This window comes from Chrysochloris asiatica, unplaced genomic scaffold, assembly GCF_000296735.1.
Source record: "Chrysochloris asiatica unplaced genomic scaffold, ChrAsi1.0 scaffold00117, whole genome shotgun sequence".
Taxonomy (NCBI): domain Eukaryota; kingdom Metazoa; phylum Chordata; class Mammalia; order Afrosoricida; family Chrysochloridae; genus Chrysochloris; species Chrysochloris asiatica.
Genome location: NW_006408635.1, coordinates 10,063,139 through 10,082,164, shown reverse-complemented (window position 1 = coordinate 10,082,164; position 19,026 = coordinate 10,063,139). Strand labels below are relative to the sequence as shown.

The 19,026-nt window shown below is 39.4% G+C and overlaps 1 protein-coding gene across 1 annotated transcript in view; it reads left to right on the top strand.

Moving 5' to 3' along the window:
- The window catches only part of SLC22A2 (solute carrier family 22 (organic cation transporter), member 2), a 61,006-nt gene that overhangs the window by 17,285 nt on the left and 24,695 nt on the right, over window positions 1-19,026 (top strand). The window contains exons 3-5 of the mRNA XM_006868468.1: window positions 7,735-7,889; window positions 14,323-14,491; window positions 18,129-18,243. Of these exons, the coding sequence (XP_006868530.1) occupies window positions 7,735-7,889; window positions 14,323-14,491; window positions 18,129-18,243 (439 nt within the window). The remainder of the gene's footprint in view (window positions 1-7,734; window positions 7,890-14,322; window positions 14,492-18,128; window positions 18,244-19,026) is intronic.

The following is a 19,026-nucleotide window of genomic DNA, read 5'->3' as shown; positions in this document are numbered from 1 at the left end:
TGCCTGAGAAGGAATTTAGAAAAATGGTATTGAGACAAATTCAAATGCTTCACAGAAGAGTGGGAGAAAATAAGGAAGATGTCAGGAAAGTGCTACAGGATCAATAAAATAAGATAGATACAACATTGGAAACAATTCAAAACCTGAAAAAAGAGGTCCAGGTGTTAATAATGAAATATAAGAAATGGACAATACACTGAAAGGGCAAATGAATAGAACTGAAGAGATGGAAGCCAGAACCAGTGAGCTGGAGTAACAAGAATTATTGGCATTCTGGAAAAGGAAGAATCACAAAAGTCCACAGAGGATATAGTTGAAGAGCGACTGGAAGAAAATTTCCTTAACATCTTGAAGGATGAGAAAAGAAACATCAGCAATGATAATCCTTGTTCCACAGCCTCTTCTGAATCCAGCTTGAACCTCTGGAAGTTCTCTGTCAATGTATGATTGTAGCCATTTCTGTATTACCTTTAGCAAACTTTACTCTCATGGGATATCAAAGAGATTATCCGATGATTTCCGCATTCCATTGCGTCACCTCTCTCTGGAATTAGCACCAATATGGATCTCTTCAAATCAGTCGGCCAGAGAGTTGTCTTAGAAATTTCTTGGCATAGATGAGTGAGTGCCTCCTGTGCTGCCTCACTTTCTTGAAAGATTTCAAGAAGTTGGTAGAATCTTCTATTTCATCCTCACTGGCTGTAGTGGTTGGTGCATAAATTTGAATAATAGTGGTATTAACTAGTCTTCCCTGTAGGCACATGGATATTATACTATCCCAGACAGCGTTGTACCACATGATTCATCTGGATATGTTCTTTGTGATGAATGCAACACCATTCTTCTTCAATTTGTCATTCCCGGCATAGTAAACCATATGGTTGTCAGATTCAAAATCGCCAATACCTGTCCATTTTAGCTCACTAATGCCTAAGATATCGATGTTTATGCATTCCATTTCATTTTTGACAATTTCCAATTTTCCTAGATCCATACTTCATACATTCCATATTCTGAGTATTAATGGGTGTTTTCGGCTGTTACCCTTCATTTTGAGTTGTGCCCCATCAGCAAATGAAGGTCTTAAGGGCTTTACTCCATTTGCATCATCCCAGTCAACTCTATTTTGAGGAGGCAGCTCAAGTTTGAGTCCCTTCCAACCTGAGGGGCTCATATTCTGGCACTATATCTGACAGTGTTTCTCTGCTATTTCAGTGACTAAATATTTATAAGTAGTTCATCTCTCCTTCTTCCTAGACGGTTTTTGTCTGGAAGCTCATCTGAAACCTGTCCACCATGGGTGACCCTGTTGGTAATTAAAATACCCATGGCATAGCTTTCATAATCGCAGCAACTCACAAGCCACCACAGTGCGACAAACTGACAGACGAGTGGTATTAGAACCCTTAAATTTGTCCTTATTTTTTCATTGATGGCCTTTATAATTCTAGGATTCACATTTAAGTCTTTAATCCATGCTGAGTTGGTTTTTGTATATGGTGTGAGGTAAAGGTCTTATTTCAATCTTTTGCATATCGGTTTCCAATTCTGCCAACACCATCTGTTAAAGAGACTATTTTCTCCCAATTCAATGTACTTTGGCACTTTGTCAAAGATCAGTTGTCTGTATGTGGATGGGTTAATTTCTGGATTCTTGATTCTGTTCCATTGATCTATGTATCTTTCTTTGTACCAGTTCCAGGCTGTTTTGACCACTCAAGCCATGTAATAAATTTTGAAACCAGGGAGTGAGAGGCCTCCAACTTTGTTCTTCTTCTTAAGCAGTGTTTTGGTTATTCTGGGTCTCTTTCCTTTCCATATAAAGTTTGTAATTGTTTTTTTCCAAATGTCGTTGGAATACGGATTATGTTGGAATACGGATTAGGATTGTATTATATGTGTAGATTGTTTTGGGCAACATTGACATTTCCACAATGTTAAGTCTTCCTATCTAGGAGCATGGTATAGTCTTCCATTTTTCTAAGTCTCTTTTGGTTTCTTGTAGTAGTGGTTTGTAGTTTTCTTTGTATAGGTCCTTTGTTTCTCTGGTTACATTTATTCCTAAATATTTCATCTTTTTGGTGGCTATGGTAGTATAGTGTTATGAATTGGACTGTGAACCTTAAGGTCAGCAGTTGGAAACTACCAGCCACTCCGTGGGAGGTAGATGAGGCTTTCTGATCCTGTAAAAATTTACAGCCTTGAAAACCCTGTACAGGGTCACCATGGGTCACAACTGACTCGACAGCACTTAACAACAACAATAATTATAAATGGTATTGCTTTCCTAAATTCCTTTTCAGTGCTGTCATTCTTAGTATAGAGGAATCCAACAGATTTTTGTAGGTTGGTCTTTTACTCTGCTACTTTGCTGAATCTGCCAATGAGTTCCAGTAGTTTTTTTTTGTTGTTGTTGTTGTTGTTTTGTTTTGTTTTGCTGAGTCTTGGGGGTTTTCTATGTATAGATCATATCATCTACAAATAGAGAGAGTTTTACTTCTTCTTTGCCAATTTGGATGCCTTTAATTTCCCTACCTTGCCCTATATCTCTGGCTAAGACTTCCAACACAATATTGAATTTTCCCTATCTTGCCCTATATCTCTGGCTAAGACTACCAACACAATATTGACTAGGAGTGGTGATAAAGGGCATCCTTGTCTGGTTCCTGTTCGCAAAGGGAAGGCTTTCAGTTTCTCTCCATTGAGAATGATGTTGGCTGTTGGATTTGTATATATGCTTTTAATTATGTTGAGAAATTTCCCTTCAATTCTTACTTTGTTGAGTGCTTTTTTAATCAGGTGTGGATGTTGGATTTTGTCAAATGCTTCTTCTGCATCAGTCAATATGATCATGTGGTTCTTTTCCTTTTTTGTATTTATATGGTGGATTACATTGATTGTTTTTCTAATGTTGAACCACTCTTGCATCCCTGATATGAATCCCACTTGGGCATGATGTTTTATTTATTTATTTATTTATTTTTTTTATGTATTGTTGAATTCTGTTGGCTAGGATTTTGTTGAGAATTTTTGCATTTGTGTTCATGAGGGATATTTGTCTATAATTTTCTTTCTTAGTGATGTCCTTTCCTGGTTTTGGTATGAGTGTTATGCTTGCTTCATAGCATGCATTAATACGTTTTCCATCCTTTTCTATGTGACAATGCTTCCCTGAATATTTGGTAAAACTCACCTGTGAAACCATCGGGACCTGGACATTTTTTGTTTGGGAGTTTTCTGATAACCTGGTCAATTTCTTCCTTTCTAATGGTCAACTCTACTTTGAGAAGGTAGCTCTTCTCCAGTCATATTTTAAAGATTTCCACCTGAGGGCCTCATCTTCCAGCACTACATCATACAGTGTTTCACTGCTATTTATAAGATTTTTAATAGGTTACTATTCAGAATTGTTCCACCTCTCCTTCTTCCTAGTCTATCTTAGTCTGGAAGATGCACTGAAATCTATCCACCATGGGTGACACTTTGTCATTTTTGTTAGGTGTCATTGAGTCAGTTCCAATGCATAGTGACCTCATGCACAACAAAACAGTGCCCAGTCTTATATCAACCTCACAATCATCGTTACACTTGAGCATATTACTGCTGCTACTGTGCCAATCCATCAGGTTGGGAGTATTCCTCTTTCTCACTGACACTTCACTTTACCAAGCATGATGTCCTTCTCCAGGAACTGTTCCCTCCTGTATATATGTCCAAAGTATAAAAGATGAAGTCTCATCATCCTAGCTTCAAAGAAACATTCTGATTGTACTTCTTCCAACACAGATTTGCTTGTTCTTCTCCAACACCACAAATCAAATGCATCAATTCTTCTACAGTTTTCCTTGTACATTGCCCAACTTTCACATGCATATGAGGCTATTGAAAATACCATGACTCAGGTCAGTGCAACTTAGTCCTCAAATTGACATCTTTGCTCTTGAACACTTTAAAGAGGACTTGTGCAGCAGATTTGTCTAATGCAATCCATCATTTGATTTCTTGACTACTGCTTCCATGACTGTTGATAGTGGATCCAAGCAAGATTAAAGTCTTTGACAACTTTAGTCTTTTCTCCATTTATCATGATGTTATTTATTACTCCAATGGTGAGGATTTCATTTTCTTTACATTGAGATGCAACCAATACTGAAGTCTTTGATATTCAACAGTGAGTATTTTAAGTCTTCTTCACTTTCAACAAGTAAGATTGTACCATTTGCATACCACAGGTTGTTAATGAATCTTCCTCCAATCCTGATGCCAAGCTCTTCTTAATATAATCCAGTTTCTCAGATTATTTGCTCAGCATACAGATTGAATAAATATGGTGAAAGAATATTACCCTAATGTACACCCTTCCTGATTTTAAACCATTCAGTGTCCCTTTGTTCTGGTTGAATAACTGCCTCTTGGTCTATGTACAGGTCCCTCATGAGCACAATTAATTTTACAGACTACACGTTCTCTGAAATGTTGCCCATGACTTGTCATGATCCACACAATCGAAAGCCTTTGTGTAGTCAGTAAAGCACAATTTGTTTTTATATCATCAATTCTTTGAACCTTGTTTTTTGTCAATGCCTTGAATGCATCTTGGATCTTCCTTTGCTACCATTGGCTCTTGATCATATGCTACCTCTTGATATGGTTGAACATGGACCATTTCATTTTTGGTACAACAACTCTTGTATTCCTTCTACATTCTTTTGATGCTTTCTACATCATTCAATATCTTGCCCACAGAATCTTTCAATATTAAAAGTTGAATTTTTTCTTTAGTTTAGGTGACTCTGCTGTTATTTTGAATACCAATGGTATAGTCCCCAGAATCACAGCAATGCACAAGCCACCACAGTATGACAAACTGACAGATGACTTAGAACTCTTGTCAAAAATCAGTTGACCAAAGATGCGGATGTTTATTTCTAGACCGTCATATCTATTCTATTGATCCATGTACCTGTTGGAATCATGGTGTGTCACTGTAGGATCAGCACTGGACTTTGAAGCACAAGGTCAGCAGTTCAAACCCACTAGCTGCTCCTCAGAAACTCTATATAGGGTCACCAAGAGTCAGAACCAACTCGACAGCACTTAAGAACAACAACATATATCTATTGCTGTACTAGTACTAGGGTGTTTTAGTTTCTAAATTGAATGTTGTTGTTGTTATGTGCCATGGAATCGGTTCTGACTCATAGCAACCCTATGTAGGGTTTCCAAGACTGTAAATCTTTACGGGAACAGAAAGCCTCATATTTCTCTCGTGGAGCAGCTGGTAGTTTCGAACTGCTGACCTTGCAGCTCTCAACCCGACTCGTAACCACTACACTATTGTTAAAGTCAGAAAATATGAGTTTTCCTGCTTTGTTCTTGTCTTCCAACATTGTTTTGGTTCTTCAGGGGCTCTCATCATCCTATATAATGTTGAAAAGTTGAAATTTCTATTGGGATAGTACTGACTATATAGACTGCTTCGGATACTATTGTCACCTTAACAATATTCTTTTAATCCGTGAAAAAGGAACAATTTTCCATTTATTTAAGTCCTGGTGTGGGATTGTAGATAAGCACTGGACTTCTAACTGCAAAGTCAATGGTTCAAATCCACCAGCCACTCCTTGTTGTTGTTACGTGCCGTGGAGTTGGTTTTGACTCATAGCGACCCTGTACAGGGTTTCCAAGGCTGCAAATCTTTATGGGAGCAAAAAGCCTCATCTTTCTCCCGCAGAACAGCTGGTAGTTTCAAACTTCTGACCCTGAGGTTTACAGCCCGATTCGTAACCACTATGCTACCAGAGCTCCTCAGACACTCCTTAGAGAGCCTATAAAGGGTCACTATGAGGCAAATCTGCTGCACAAGACATTTCTGAAGTGTTGATGAGCAAAGACATCAGCATGAAGACTAAGATGTGCCTGACCCAAGCCATGGTATTTTCAATAGCCTTATATGCATGTGAAAGCTGCACAGTGAATAAGGAAGACCGTAGAAGAATTGATACTTTTGACTTATGGTGTTGGAGGAGAATATTGAAAGTGCCATGGGCTGCCAAAAGAACCAATAGATCCATTTTGGAAGAAGTGCAGCCAGAGTGCTCGTCTCTCATACTTTGGACATATTGTCAGGAGGGAGCAGTCACTGGAGAAGGATGTCATGTTTGGTAAGGTGGAGGGTCAGAGAAAAAGGGGAAGACGCCCAGCGAGATGGATTGGCAAAGTGGCAGTATCAATGGGGTGAAGCAACAATTGTGAGATTGGCCCAGGATCGGGCAGTGTTTCATTCTGTTGTGCATAAGGTTGCTATGAGTCGGTACAGATCGATGGCACCTAACAACAACAACAACAAATGAGTCAGCACCAACTCTACAGATGCAACAACAAAATACCAGTGTCTTTCAGCAGTGTTTTACAGTTTTCATTGTATAACTCCTTCACATCTCTGGTTAAATTTATTCCTAGGTATTTTAGTCTCTTAAGTGGTAAAGTAAACAAAATTGTTTTCCTAATTTCCCCTTCAGATCTTTCCTTGCCAGTTGAATTTTGGTTGGTGACTTTGTACCTTGAAACTTTGCTAAATCTCTCTACTAGCTCTAGAAATTTTTTTATGGAGTCCTTGGGATTTTCTATATATAATAGCATGTTATCTGCAAAGAGAGATAATTTTACTTCTTTTACAATCTATATACCCATGATTTCTTTTTCTGGCTAGGTGTTCACCCCTTTTATAAGACACTATTTAGAAGGGAGGAATTAGGACCCTCTCGAATCCAGTAGGACCTCATTAATTGAAAACATCTTCAAAGAAAGATCCTAGTTCCCAGCAAGGGCACATGCATAGGTACAGGAGTTAGGATTTGTGAGGGACACAAGTCAATGTGTAACACAATCCTTCTATTCTACTCCATAAAAGATGTGTGTGGTTTGTTGTTTTTGTTAAGTGCTGTTGAGTTGGTTCTGACCCATAGCAACCCTGTAGAGGGTTTCCAAGGAGCAGTTGGTAAGCATGAACCACCAACCTAGCAGTGCAAGCCAAGCTTGCAGTCCAGCACATTAACCCACAGCACCACACCAGGACTCTGAAAGTTCAGTAGCCCTCCCTGTTGGGGAGTCAAACCCCAGTCTCCCATGTGACATGTGGGGATACTCACCACTATGCTAACAAGGAAGCCACTAAAACACATGTAGGATGGCAAAATAGAAAGTGGTGACACCGTGACACCAAAGCATTTCCAGGGAAACACACAAATCTCACCAAGTCCAGAAGCATTGTTGGTAATGGGTGGAGGATTATATTGAACAATTAATTAATTTTGTTCCAAAGCAAAATCTCTCTTGGGTGAGTAGTTGGTTGAGACTATTATTATGAAAGCCTCAGTTCATATGATGATGCAAGACCTAGCCAGCCCCAAGGGCATTCAGTAGTGGCTGGCCTACAAGAATCACCCATCTTCAGAAATCCCCTCCACGATGAGGGATTTAAGAGTTACTTTTGCCCTGGAGTGAATTTGGCTCACTGTGCTTAAAATTTATACTTAGTACACTAATAAAAAGGCCTGAACTAAGTGCCCCAAAGTTATGGGCTTTCTTTTGGAGTATCATTCCATTTCTTCTGGTTTTCCATAATTCCGAATTATCCTCTGTTATCTTTTGGATGCTTATAATTTGCATGGATTTTCTACAACCTTCATGAATTGATTCTGTTGCATGTTTCTGTTGGTTTTCTACCTGCAGGTTTGGCCGGAAGCTCTGTCTCTTGATTACAATCCTCATAAACTCTGTGTCTGGAGTACTCATGTCCATCTCACCAAGCTACACGTGGATGCTAACTTTCCGCCTGGTCCAAGGGTTGGTCAGCAAGGCAGGCTGGCTAATTGGCTACATCCTGAGTAAGTGTGTTTGTATCTACAGCTGTGAGGGCAGAGGCTGCCAACACACAGCCAGGTGGGGGCTCACTGCTGAGAAAAATGGAATCAACTTCAAGAGTTGAGAAACACCCCTGGAATGGTGTTGCTATCTTCAAAGAATTGGGAAGGCATAACACACTTATTCCGTGCAAAAGAAGTTAGAAAACAAGAGGCTTAGGGAATCTAAAAGATAGGTTTATTATAATCATAAACATCCTTACACAGAGAGATTAAGAATTGGCATCCACCTTGCCAAAGTAAAGAAGGTGGAGCCCCAAGTTCAATTTGGCTTCCTTCTTATATATCCCTTCATCAGGGGAATGGGTTATTCTCCTGGGCCAAGTGTCTGGGCTATATGATTTCCTTGAATCCTGTTTTCTCAGGTTTCAGTTTATTACTAGCTAACTTTATTTCTCCTTATAACAGTGTCCTCTCTCACCTACTCTTCTTAACTAACTTTATTTCCTCCCACAGTTTCTTCTCTCTCCCTCCCTGCTTAACTAACTTCTTTTCATCTAGCAAACAGTCTCCTCTCTCTCTCTCATTTATCTTTTCAGAAATGCCTCACAGGTGAGGTTGACTTGTTCTCTGCTGAGACAGACCACACCTAGAGTGATTTGAGACTCCCTTCTCTCATCTGTTTTAATTATCTGTTAAGAGATATATACATATTTCCATACCAAAAGAATTTCTAAAATCTTTCCAATCGATGCATTCTGTATTCTTCTATTAATAAAACAATGAAGATATAAACCAGGGTAAGTAACATGTCACCCAGGTTCTTATGACTCTTGGAATTTATATTTCCTGGGCCCTGGATGGGTTATACAAGAAGGGAAATCTAATCTGTAGCCTATTAACAAAGAAGATTCCGTGATGAGAGATATGACCAATTCTGGGAAATGAAAAGAAGATAGTATTTGATACAAATCCTGCCTTAGCAGGCACCTAATAAGTATGTGGTCAGTGATGGAATTAATGGTTTCTAGAATTTAATTTCAGCACCAAACAGCACTTTTATGTGGTCATGTGATGGAATCAAACTTGTTCTTATACCAAGTACAGTGATGTGCTAGTATATTGCTCTTGGGGGGAACGAAAAAGAAAGCCCTCATTTATAGTGTTTGCCAATTCCTATGATGTGAATGGAGTCCTGGTATGGTGTTGTAGAATAACCACGGTAGTACTTGCCACAGGTTTGAGTTACAAACCCACAAGCCGCTCCTTGGAAACCTTATAAGGATCTCTAGGAGTCGGAACCAACTAGATGGCACTTAACTGCCTCTACTATTATCCACCACTCATCTGTCAGTTTGTTATACTGCATGTTGCTGTGATGCTGAAAGTGATGCCACTGGTATTTTAAATACCTGCAGGGTAACCCATGGTGGACAGTTTTCAGTTTATCTTCCAAACATTGACTAGGAAGAAAGAGAGACTGACTACTTCTGAATATTTAGTCACTGAAAACCTTATGAATAGCAGTCGAACACTGTCAGCACCAGATTATTGAAAATTGAAACATGATGAAGAGCACCAGAATATTGTCAGATATAGTACCAGAAGATGAGCTCCTCAGGTTGGAAGGCACTCAAAATTCGACTGTGGAAGACCTGTCTCTTCAAAGTAGAGTTGACTGTGATGACCCAAACAGAGCAAAACTTTCATGACCTTCATATGCTGATGTGGAACAACAATGAGGAGAAATATCAGTAAATATCCATTAATAATCAGATTATGGAATGTATGAAGTATTGCAAATTGTCAAAAATGAAATGGAATGCAAGAAGATAGATATCCTAGGCATTAGTGAACTGAAATGGACTGGTATTGGTAATTTTGATTCTTAACAATCATATGGATTACTAAGCAAGAATGACATACTGAAGAGGAGTGGTACTACATTCATCATCAAAAAGAACATTTCGAGATCTGTCTTGAAGCACAGTGCTATCTGTGATAGGATACTATCCATATGGATATAAGGAAAACCAGTTGCTACAGCTATTATTCAAATTTATACACCAACCACTAAAGCCAGTCATGATGAAATTGAAGAATTCTACCAACTTCTTCTGTCTGAAATTGATCAACCATGCAATCAAGATGTATTGATAATCACTGGTGATTGGAATGCAAAGGTTCGAAACAAAGAGGAAGGATTGGTAGTTAGAAAATACAGCCTTGGTGATAGAAAAGATGGTGGAGATTTGCATGATAGAATTTTGCAAGACAAATGACTTCTTCATTGCAAATACATTTTTTTTAATACTTTCAGCTCTAGCCCTTCATGGCTATGTCCTTGACCATGGGCCCAGGAGTTCCCAGGTCTCACCACACTTTGGACCAACCAGCCCTTCCTCATCTCTCTCTCATCTCCAGGCCAATGGAAGTCTAGGGAATATGGCTGAACTTAGCTCATTTCTTTATTGCTGCCTTTCCCTCTCTTCCACTCACCAGCAGACCAATATGGTTTACAGCAAGCTTACATGCCTGCTCATGTATTCTCACTGAATTTCAGTCTTGGAGGGGGGTTTGTCCTGAAGGGACTTGATTGGTTGCCTTGATGACTTCCTAGCAAACAACCTGCTTATTATTGTAGTAGCCAATCATACTGCCATTTTTGTTTTGTTTTGTTTTGTTTTTCCTGGTGATCTTTCTTTGAAGATGTATCTTCTGTTGCTCTAGCTGTTCCAGATTGGTCTGCTTGTCCTTTATAGTGAGAACGTCCCACCTCAGAAGGTTCTGGATGGAGCTCAGAATTCCACCTCAGGTCCTATACACTGCAAAGGTTCTGCATGAGGTCTATTTCACCGGGCAAGTTTTAGAACCATTTTTACGTATTCCAATCAGTTATATGGCTGAAGACGGGCTTACAAGCTTTCTGTAATAATATTTCCCAACATTCCTTTCTATCCCACTCAAGTGTCTATTTTATAATAATAGACAAGTGTCTATTTTATAATAATAGGCAATATCCATAACACAGTCAAGCATCTTAGTATTATTTCCCCTCTTCAGACTATGCCTCGATCCTTGTATCACAGAGCCCTGTTGTTCCAAGGTTGAGCATGCATGCAAATACATTTTAAACAACATAAAAGATGACTATATACATGGACCTCACCAGGTGACTATACATAAATCATATCGATTACATGTGTGGAAAGAGATGGTGCAAACACTCTATATCACCAGCCAAAACAAGGCCGGGGCAGACTGTGGAACAGACCATCAATTGCTCACATGCAATTTCAGGCTGAAGATCAAGAAAATTAAAACAAGTCCATAAGAGCCAAAATATGACCTTGAACATTTCCCACCTGAATTTAACAATCAGTTCAAGAACAGATTTGATGAATTAGACATTCAGAAGACTTCTGGGATGACATCAAGAACATCATGCAGGAAGAAAGCAAACGGTCATTGAGAATACAAGAAAGAAGGAAAATATCAAAAGGATGTCAAAAGAGACTCCAAAACTTGCTCTCCAGTGTAGAGATGAGATGCTAAAGCAAATGGAAGAAATGAGGAGGTAAAAGAGCTGAACAAAAATTACAAAGGACAGCTCAAGAAGACAAAGTCAAGCAGTATAATGAAATGTACAAAGACCTGGAGTTTAAAAACCAAAAGGAAAGAACACACTCAGCATTTTTCAAGCTAAAAGACCTGAGGGAAAAAATCCAAGACCTGACATGAAATGTTAAAGGATTCTCTGGGCAAAATATTGAATGATACCAAAGTTATCAAAAGAAGATGAAAGGAAAACAAAGAGTCATATATACACATATGAATGCATATGTGTATATAAGTGTGTGTATGTGTATATATATATATAGACAGAGAAAGCCAGCAAAAAAGACCTCCAACAAGATGGCGCAGTATCAACAATACAGTAAATACATCAAAAGAAGATGGAAGAAATAGAGAGAGTCATTGTACCAAAAAGAAATGGTCAATCAATGTTCAACCATTTCAAGAGGTAGCATATGCTCCAGAGCCAATGATACTAAAGGAAGAAGTCCAAAGTGCATTGAAGGCATTAGCAAAGAACAAGGCACTGGGAATTGATGGAATACAGGTTGAAATCTTTCACCAAACGAATGCAGCAATGGAGGCATGAACTCATCTATGCCATGAAATTTGGAAGACAGCTACCTGGCCAACTGACTCAAGGCAATACATATTTGTGCCCATTCCAAAGAGAGGTAACCCAACAGAATGTGAAAATCATTGGACAATATCATTGACATCCCATGTGATTAAAGTTTTACTAAAAGTAATACAGGAGTGGCTGCAAGTATACATTGACAGAGAACTTCCAGAGGTTACAGCTGGATTCAGAAGAGGACGTGAAATGAGGGATGTCATTGCTGACGTCAGATGGATCTTGGCTGAAAGCAGAGAATACCAGAAAGATGTTTACCTGTGCTTTATTGACTACACAAAGGCTTTCGATTCTGTGGATGATGACAAGCTATGGACAACATTGCGAAGTATGAGTATTCCGGAACACTTAATTTTGCTCATGAGGAACCTGTACATAGAACAAGAAGTCGTTTGAACAGAATGAGGGAACATTGAATATTTTTTAATTAGGAAAGGTATGTGCCCGGGTTGCATTGTTTCACTATACTTATTCAATCTGCATGCTGAGCAAATAATCAGAGAAGCTGAACTATATGAAGAAGAACATGGAATCAGGATTGCAGAAAGATTCATATAGCATTCAGTATGGGTTGCACTTCAATGTAAAGAAAAATCTTCATCATCTGACCAATTAACAACATTCATATAAATGGAAAAAAAGATTGAAGTTGCCAGACTTCATTTTGCTCGAATGAACCATCAACAGTAATGGAAGCAGAAGTCAAGAAATCAAATGACATATTGCATTAAGCAACTCTACTGCACAAGACTTTTTTTTTTTTTTTTTTTTTTTTTTAAGTGTTCAGGAACAAAGACATCAGTTTGAGGACTAAGGTGCACCTGATTCAATCCATGGTATTTTCAATAACTTCATATGCATGTGAAAGTTTGACAATAATAAGGAAGTATGTAGAAGACTTGATCCATTTGAGTTATGGTGTTGGAGATGAATATTGAAAGTACCATGGACTGCCAAGAGAACAAACAAATCTGTGTTGGAAGAAGTACAGCCAGAGTGCTCCTTAGAAGTCAGGATGGCTAGACTTCATCTTTCATACTTTGGACATATTATCAGGAGAGACCAGTTCCTAGAGAAGGACCTCATGTTTGGTTAAATGGTAAAATGGGTCAGCAGAAAAGGGGAAGATCCCAACCTGATGGATTGGTACACTGGCAACAGCAACGGATTCAAGCGTAGCAATAAATGTGAGATTGGTGCAGGACCAGGCTGTGTTTCATTCTGTTTTGCATAAGGTCTCTATGGGTAGGTACCGACTCTCTGGCACTGAACAACAACAATCACAACTAACTACTATGGTGAAATATATCCATTATGGCTGCTTTCAAGGTAACAATGAATTTAACAACTAGCTTGTAAAATTCTTGAAAGCTTAAAAATCATTTCTTGCAAGCCACATCTAGCTGGCTCAAGCTCATGGCTGGGTTTTTAGATTTCCAAAGCATTTCAGAGAATTAACAAAATTGCAAGAAAAATGTTTAACAGATGTATGAGAACAAGTTATATTCAAGAGTTCATTTATATAGAAATCATCTGCAATCTGTTTTCAGCTTTTGATTCATTTATTCAGGACTTGAATTACTACTAACTTATTACTGAAGATCAAAATTTTATGTGGGTATCTGAAATGCAACCAAATTTGTCCTTTCAATTATTCTATAATTCAAATGTTTTTGCTCATCTTTAAATGATTAAGTTGGCAAGGCTATTAACTATACCACAGACTGCCAGAAGAACAAACAAATCTTCCATGGAAGAAGTACAGTCAGAATATTCCCTGTAAGTGAGGATGCCAAGACTTCATCTCATACACTTTGGAAATGTTATGTATCAGGAGAGAAGAGGACATCATGCTTGGTAAAGTAGAGGGTCAGCAAAAAAGAGGGAAATCCTCAAGGAGAATGATTGACACAGTGGCTGCAACAATGTTCTCAAACACAACAATTGTGAGGAAGGAGCAGGACCAGGCAGTGTTGCATTCTTATCGGGTCCCTATTAAAAACTGACTCAGCAGTATCTAACAGCAACACCGTGGGATGTAAACTTTTATATTAATTCCTAAAATAGCAGTAACTACAATAACAATAAGATAGGGCTCAATGAAAATGTTTTAATTCCCAGAGAAGTACATGAAAAATTCTAAAATTTGGGCTCCTGCCTTGAGGTTGGCCTTCTAGCTTCCTCATACTTGAACAGTCAACTGCCTGCTTTACTGACATGCTTTGACCCATTGCATTTCCTCTGCAGTTACAGAATTTGTGGGGCTGAGTTACCGGAGAACAGTGGGAATTCTTTACCAAGTGGCCTTCACGGTAGGGCTCCTGGTGCTTGCAGGTGTGGCGTACGCACTTCCATACTGGAGATGGCTGCAGTTCACAGTGACGCTGCCTAACTTCTGCTTCTTGCTCTATTACTGGTAAGTTTGTTTGATCCAAAAAGAGAAATACTGAAGTGCTTCATTGTGCAAACAGGGGCCATCTTCCTTTGTGTAGGCCATCCTTCCAAGTTCTAAGCTTTGCTTCATTCAACCTCCTTCCCCATCTGGAAATTAAATGTGTTTTCACTTTGGGCTTAAATGTTTTATGTCTAGGATATTTCGTGTCCACTTTCTTTATCTTGTATTTAAACTAGCTTCTAGCAGTTATGATACGATTTAGACTTGAAGAGATAGACAATACAAGAAGACTTCAAAAAATTGTAGAAAAATTCCATTATCTTTTTTAAATTCAATTTTCACACAAACATTTTGAAGCCCCCTTATACAGTGATGGATCCAGACATAAGCATTGGTCTGTGAACCTCACGATCTGTGGTTTGAGCCTATCAGCCGCTCCCTGGAAGAAAAAATGAGGCTTTCTGCTCCCTCAAAGATTTAAAGCCTTGGAAACTCTCACTATAAGTTGAAACTGACTCAATGGCATGTGGTAACAACGTATAGTAGGAATGTGGTAGCTCTAGAGGATAAGCACTGGACTGAGGACCTCAAGTTGGTGGTTTGAACCCACCAGCTGATCCACAGGAGAAAAATGGGGTTTTCTGCTTCTGCAGAGACTTGCAGTCTTAGAGACCTTATAAAGGATCACTATGAGTCAGAACCAACTCAAGGAGCTCTGGTAGTGTAGTGGTTACGAATCAGGCTGTGAACCGCAAGGTCAGCAGTTTGAAACTACCAGCTGTTCTGTGGGAGAAAGATGAGGCTTTCTGCTCCCGTAAAGATTTACAGCCTCGGAAACCCTGTACAGAGTCGCTATGAGTTGGAACCGACTCCATGGCACATAACAACAACAACAACATATAGTAGGATCCTTATCAATTTCAAGGTGTCCTACCCCTTTCCCAAGCAGAATCACAGACTAACCAATCTCCTAGAAGTGTTCCATGTACCTTATTTGCATATTCTCCATCAAAGATTTCTTGTACCTTGTTTGCATTAGAAAAGCTGTCCAATCTCCCTGGTAAACCATCTTATTTGCATAGTCCTACTGGTTCAGTCCCACCACTTGTCTGTCAGCTTGTCTTACTGTGGTGGGTTTTAGTTGCTCTGATATTAGAAGGTATTTTAACAGTATTTTAAACACCAGCAGGGCCATCCATAGTGAACAACTTTCAGCAGAGCTTCAGATTAAAACAGACTAAGAAGAAGGAAAGGCAAAACACTTTTGCAATAGTTGTTGGAGTTAAGTGCCTTCGAGTTGGTTCAGACTCATAGTGATCCTATATAGGGTTTCTGAGAAGCAGTTGGTGATTCTGAACCACAAACCCTAAACTTCAAACTGAGCTTGTGGTCCAGTGCATTATCCCACAATGCCACACCAGGATTCCTCTGAGTGGTTAGCCACTGGAAATTTTATGAATATCAGCAGACCCTTGTCTGATACAGTGTCAGAAGATGAAAACATTACGAATAACAAGTGAACATTGCTTGAAGATGAGCTTCTCGGATTTACAGCACTCAAAATACAGATGGGGAAGAGTTGTCTCAAAGCACAGTTGACTGTAATGACAGAAATGGAGTAAAGTGTTCAGGACCTTCATTTGCTGATCCGACACAACCAAAAGTGAGAAGAAACATCAGCAAGCATCCATTAATAGTCAGAACATGGAATGGAAAAAGTGCAAATCTAGGAAAATTGAAAGTTGTCAAAAATGAAATGGAACACAAGAAGATAAATATGCTAGGCGTTCATGAGCTGAAATGGAATGAAAATTGGAAGAGATCCATATTTGTGTCCATTCCAACAAGAGGTGGGTGATCCTACCAAATGTAGAAATCATCAAGCAATATCATCAGTATCACATTCAATTGAAATTTTGCTAAATATGATGTTTAAGTTGCAGCAGTATATTTACAGGGAACTGCCAGGAATTCAATCTGAATTCAGAAGAGGATGTAGAGGAGAGACATCATTGCTGACATCAGATGGATCTGGGCTGAAAGTAGAGAATATCAGAAAGAAGTTTACTTGAACTTTATTGACTATGCAAATGCATTCAGCTGTGTGGATTAGAGCAAACTATGGATAACATTGTGAAGAATGGCTATTCCAGAATACTTGCTATGTTCAAGAGGCCATAATCCAAACAGAACAAGAGGATACTGAAGAGGAGGTTTACAATCAGGAAAGGTGTGCACCAGGGTTGTATCCTTTCACCATACTTAGTCAATCTGTATGCTGAGCAAGTAATTTCAGAATATAAATAACATGAAGAAGAACACGGCATCAGGATTGGAGAAAGACTCATTAACAACCTGTGATATGCAGATGGCACTCTTTGCTTGCTAAAAGTGAAGAGGATTTGATATACTTACTGATGAAGATCAAAGACCACAGCCTTCAATATGGATTGCACCTCAATGTAAAAAAAAATTAAATCCTCACAATTTGACTAATAAATAACATGATGATAAATGGAGAAAAGATTGAAATTTTGAAGAGTTCAGCTTACTTCCATAATCAGTGCTCCTGGAAGCAGCAGTCAAATCAAACCATGTATTATTGCATTAGGCAAATCTGCTGCAAAAAAACCTCTTTAAAGTATTAAAGAGCAAAGATGTTATTTTAAGGGCTAAGGTATATTTTCAACTGCCTTATATGATTGTGAAAGTTTATCAATGAATAAGGAGGACCATAGAAGAATCATGCATTTGAATTATGGAGATGGCAAAGAATATTGAAAGAACTATGAACTGCCAGAAAAATAAACAAATGTGTGTTGGAAGAAGTACAGCCTAAGTGCTCCTTAGAAGTCAGGATGGCCAGACGTCGTCTCTCAGACTTCTGACATGGAAGAAGTACAGCCTAAGTGCTCCTTAGAAGTGAGAATGTTGAGACTTCATCTCTATGTGTTGTCAGGAGGGACCAGTCTCTGGAGAAGGACACCATGCTTGGAAAAGCGGAGGGTCAGAGAAAAAGAGGAAGGCTCCCAAGGACATGAACTGACACAGTGGCAGCAACAGTGGGCTCAAACACAACAACAATCGTGAGAATGGTGCAGGATCAGACAGTGTTTCCTTCTGTTGTGCATAGGGTTGCTAAGAGTCAGAACCGACTCAAAGGCATTAAATCTAACAACCCAATCGGTCAAGTCAGGCAATCTTTCTTTCTGTTGTACATTTCATCTGATCTCCAACTCTCACTTCATCTGATCGTCAACTTTCATCTCATCCTTTGGGAAATTCCCTTTCCATATAAAATTATTCCACTGGCTCCCACCCTGCATAATGAATAGTCTATTTTCCTGCTCCTCTGTCAGTCCTTACCCTTTCACAAAGCCTGTCTACCCCCCTTGACACAAAAGAGATACTCAGTGGTACCTTGTTTGGTAGCTTGCTCCTGTGGTTCCACTGAAATCTCTGTGGAGACACTGGACAGGGCAAATCCTATGTCAGCATTTGAAAAGAGAAAGAACCACACATTCCCTGCACATCCTCCTTCTGTTGTAGCTTCCACTAACCTTCAGTATGTGAGATCTCCCATAGAAACCTGGCCGTGACCTCTGTATGTCAATATGATTCCCCTCCACCGATAACATTGATGATCTGTCTCCTGTAGGTGCCTCCCTGAATCTCCCAGGTGGCTAATCGCCCAGAATGAAAATGCTAAGGCCCTGAAGATCATTAAACACATTGCAAAGAAAAATGGAAAACCTCTGCCTGCCTCTCTTCAGGTGAGCCAGCAGCTTAAGTCCCAAATCAGGGAACAGTAGGAAAGGAGTGGCTAGAAAACCTTAAGCTACAGCAGTAAGGGTATCTCACCTCACATTGGGCTGTTAATGAAAGGTTAGTGGTTCGAACCTACCAGCTGCTCTGCAGGAGCAAGATGAGGCTGTCTATTCTTATAAATATACACAGCCTCTGAAACTGATGGGAGAGTTCTAGTCTGTCTTATAGAGTCGCTAAGCGTTAGAATCAACTTGATGGCTATTGGTTTGGTGGGTTTGGGTAGTAAAATACAATGGAATAGTTCATGTACTAAGATTTGTGGCTCCCTGGTAGACTGCTCTAAGCAGAAGGGGGGAAAGTCTAAAAGGGAACCAGAAATCATTCTAGCATCAAATGAGGAATTTCTACCATGTGCAACTCAAAACTTAGCTGTGCATCACCCACTACCACAAGTCCTTACCTGATTTGTGTGCTTTTTCAGTATCCTCAGGACAGACTCCAGAGAGGGCAGATTCCATGATGAGTTAAGATTTAGTGCTTCAGCTGCAAGTACTTTCTTAGAATTTTAAGCACTTTGGATTTCAACTGTCCTAGCTCTGGTAGTGTAGTTGTTACGAATTGGGCGACTAACCTCAAGGTCGACAGTTCAAAACTACCAGCTGTTCCACGGGAGAAAGATGAGGCTTTCTGCTCCTGTAAAGATTTACAGCCTCGGAAACCCTGTACAGGGTTGCTATGGGTCCGAACCGACTCCACGGCACATAACAACAACATCATAAGCATGGCAT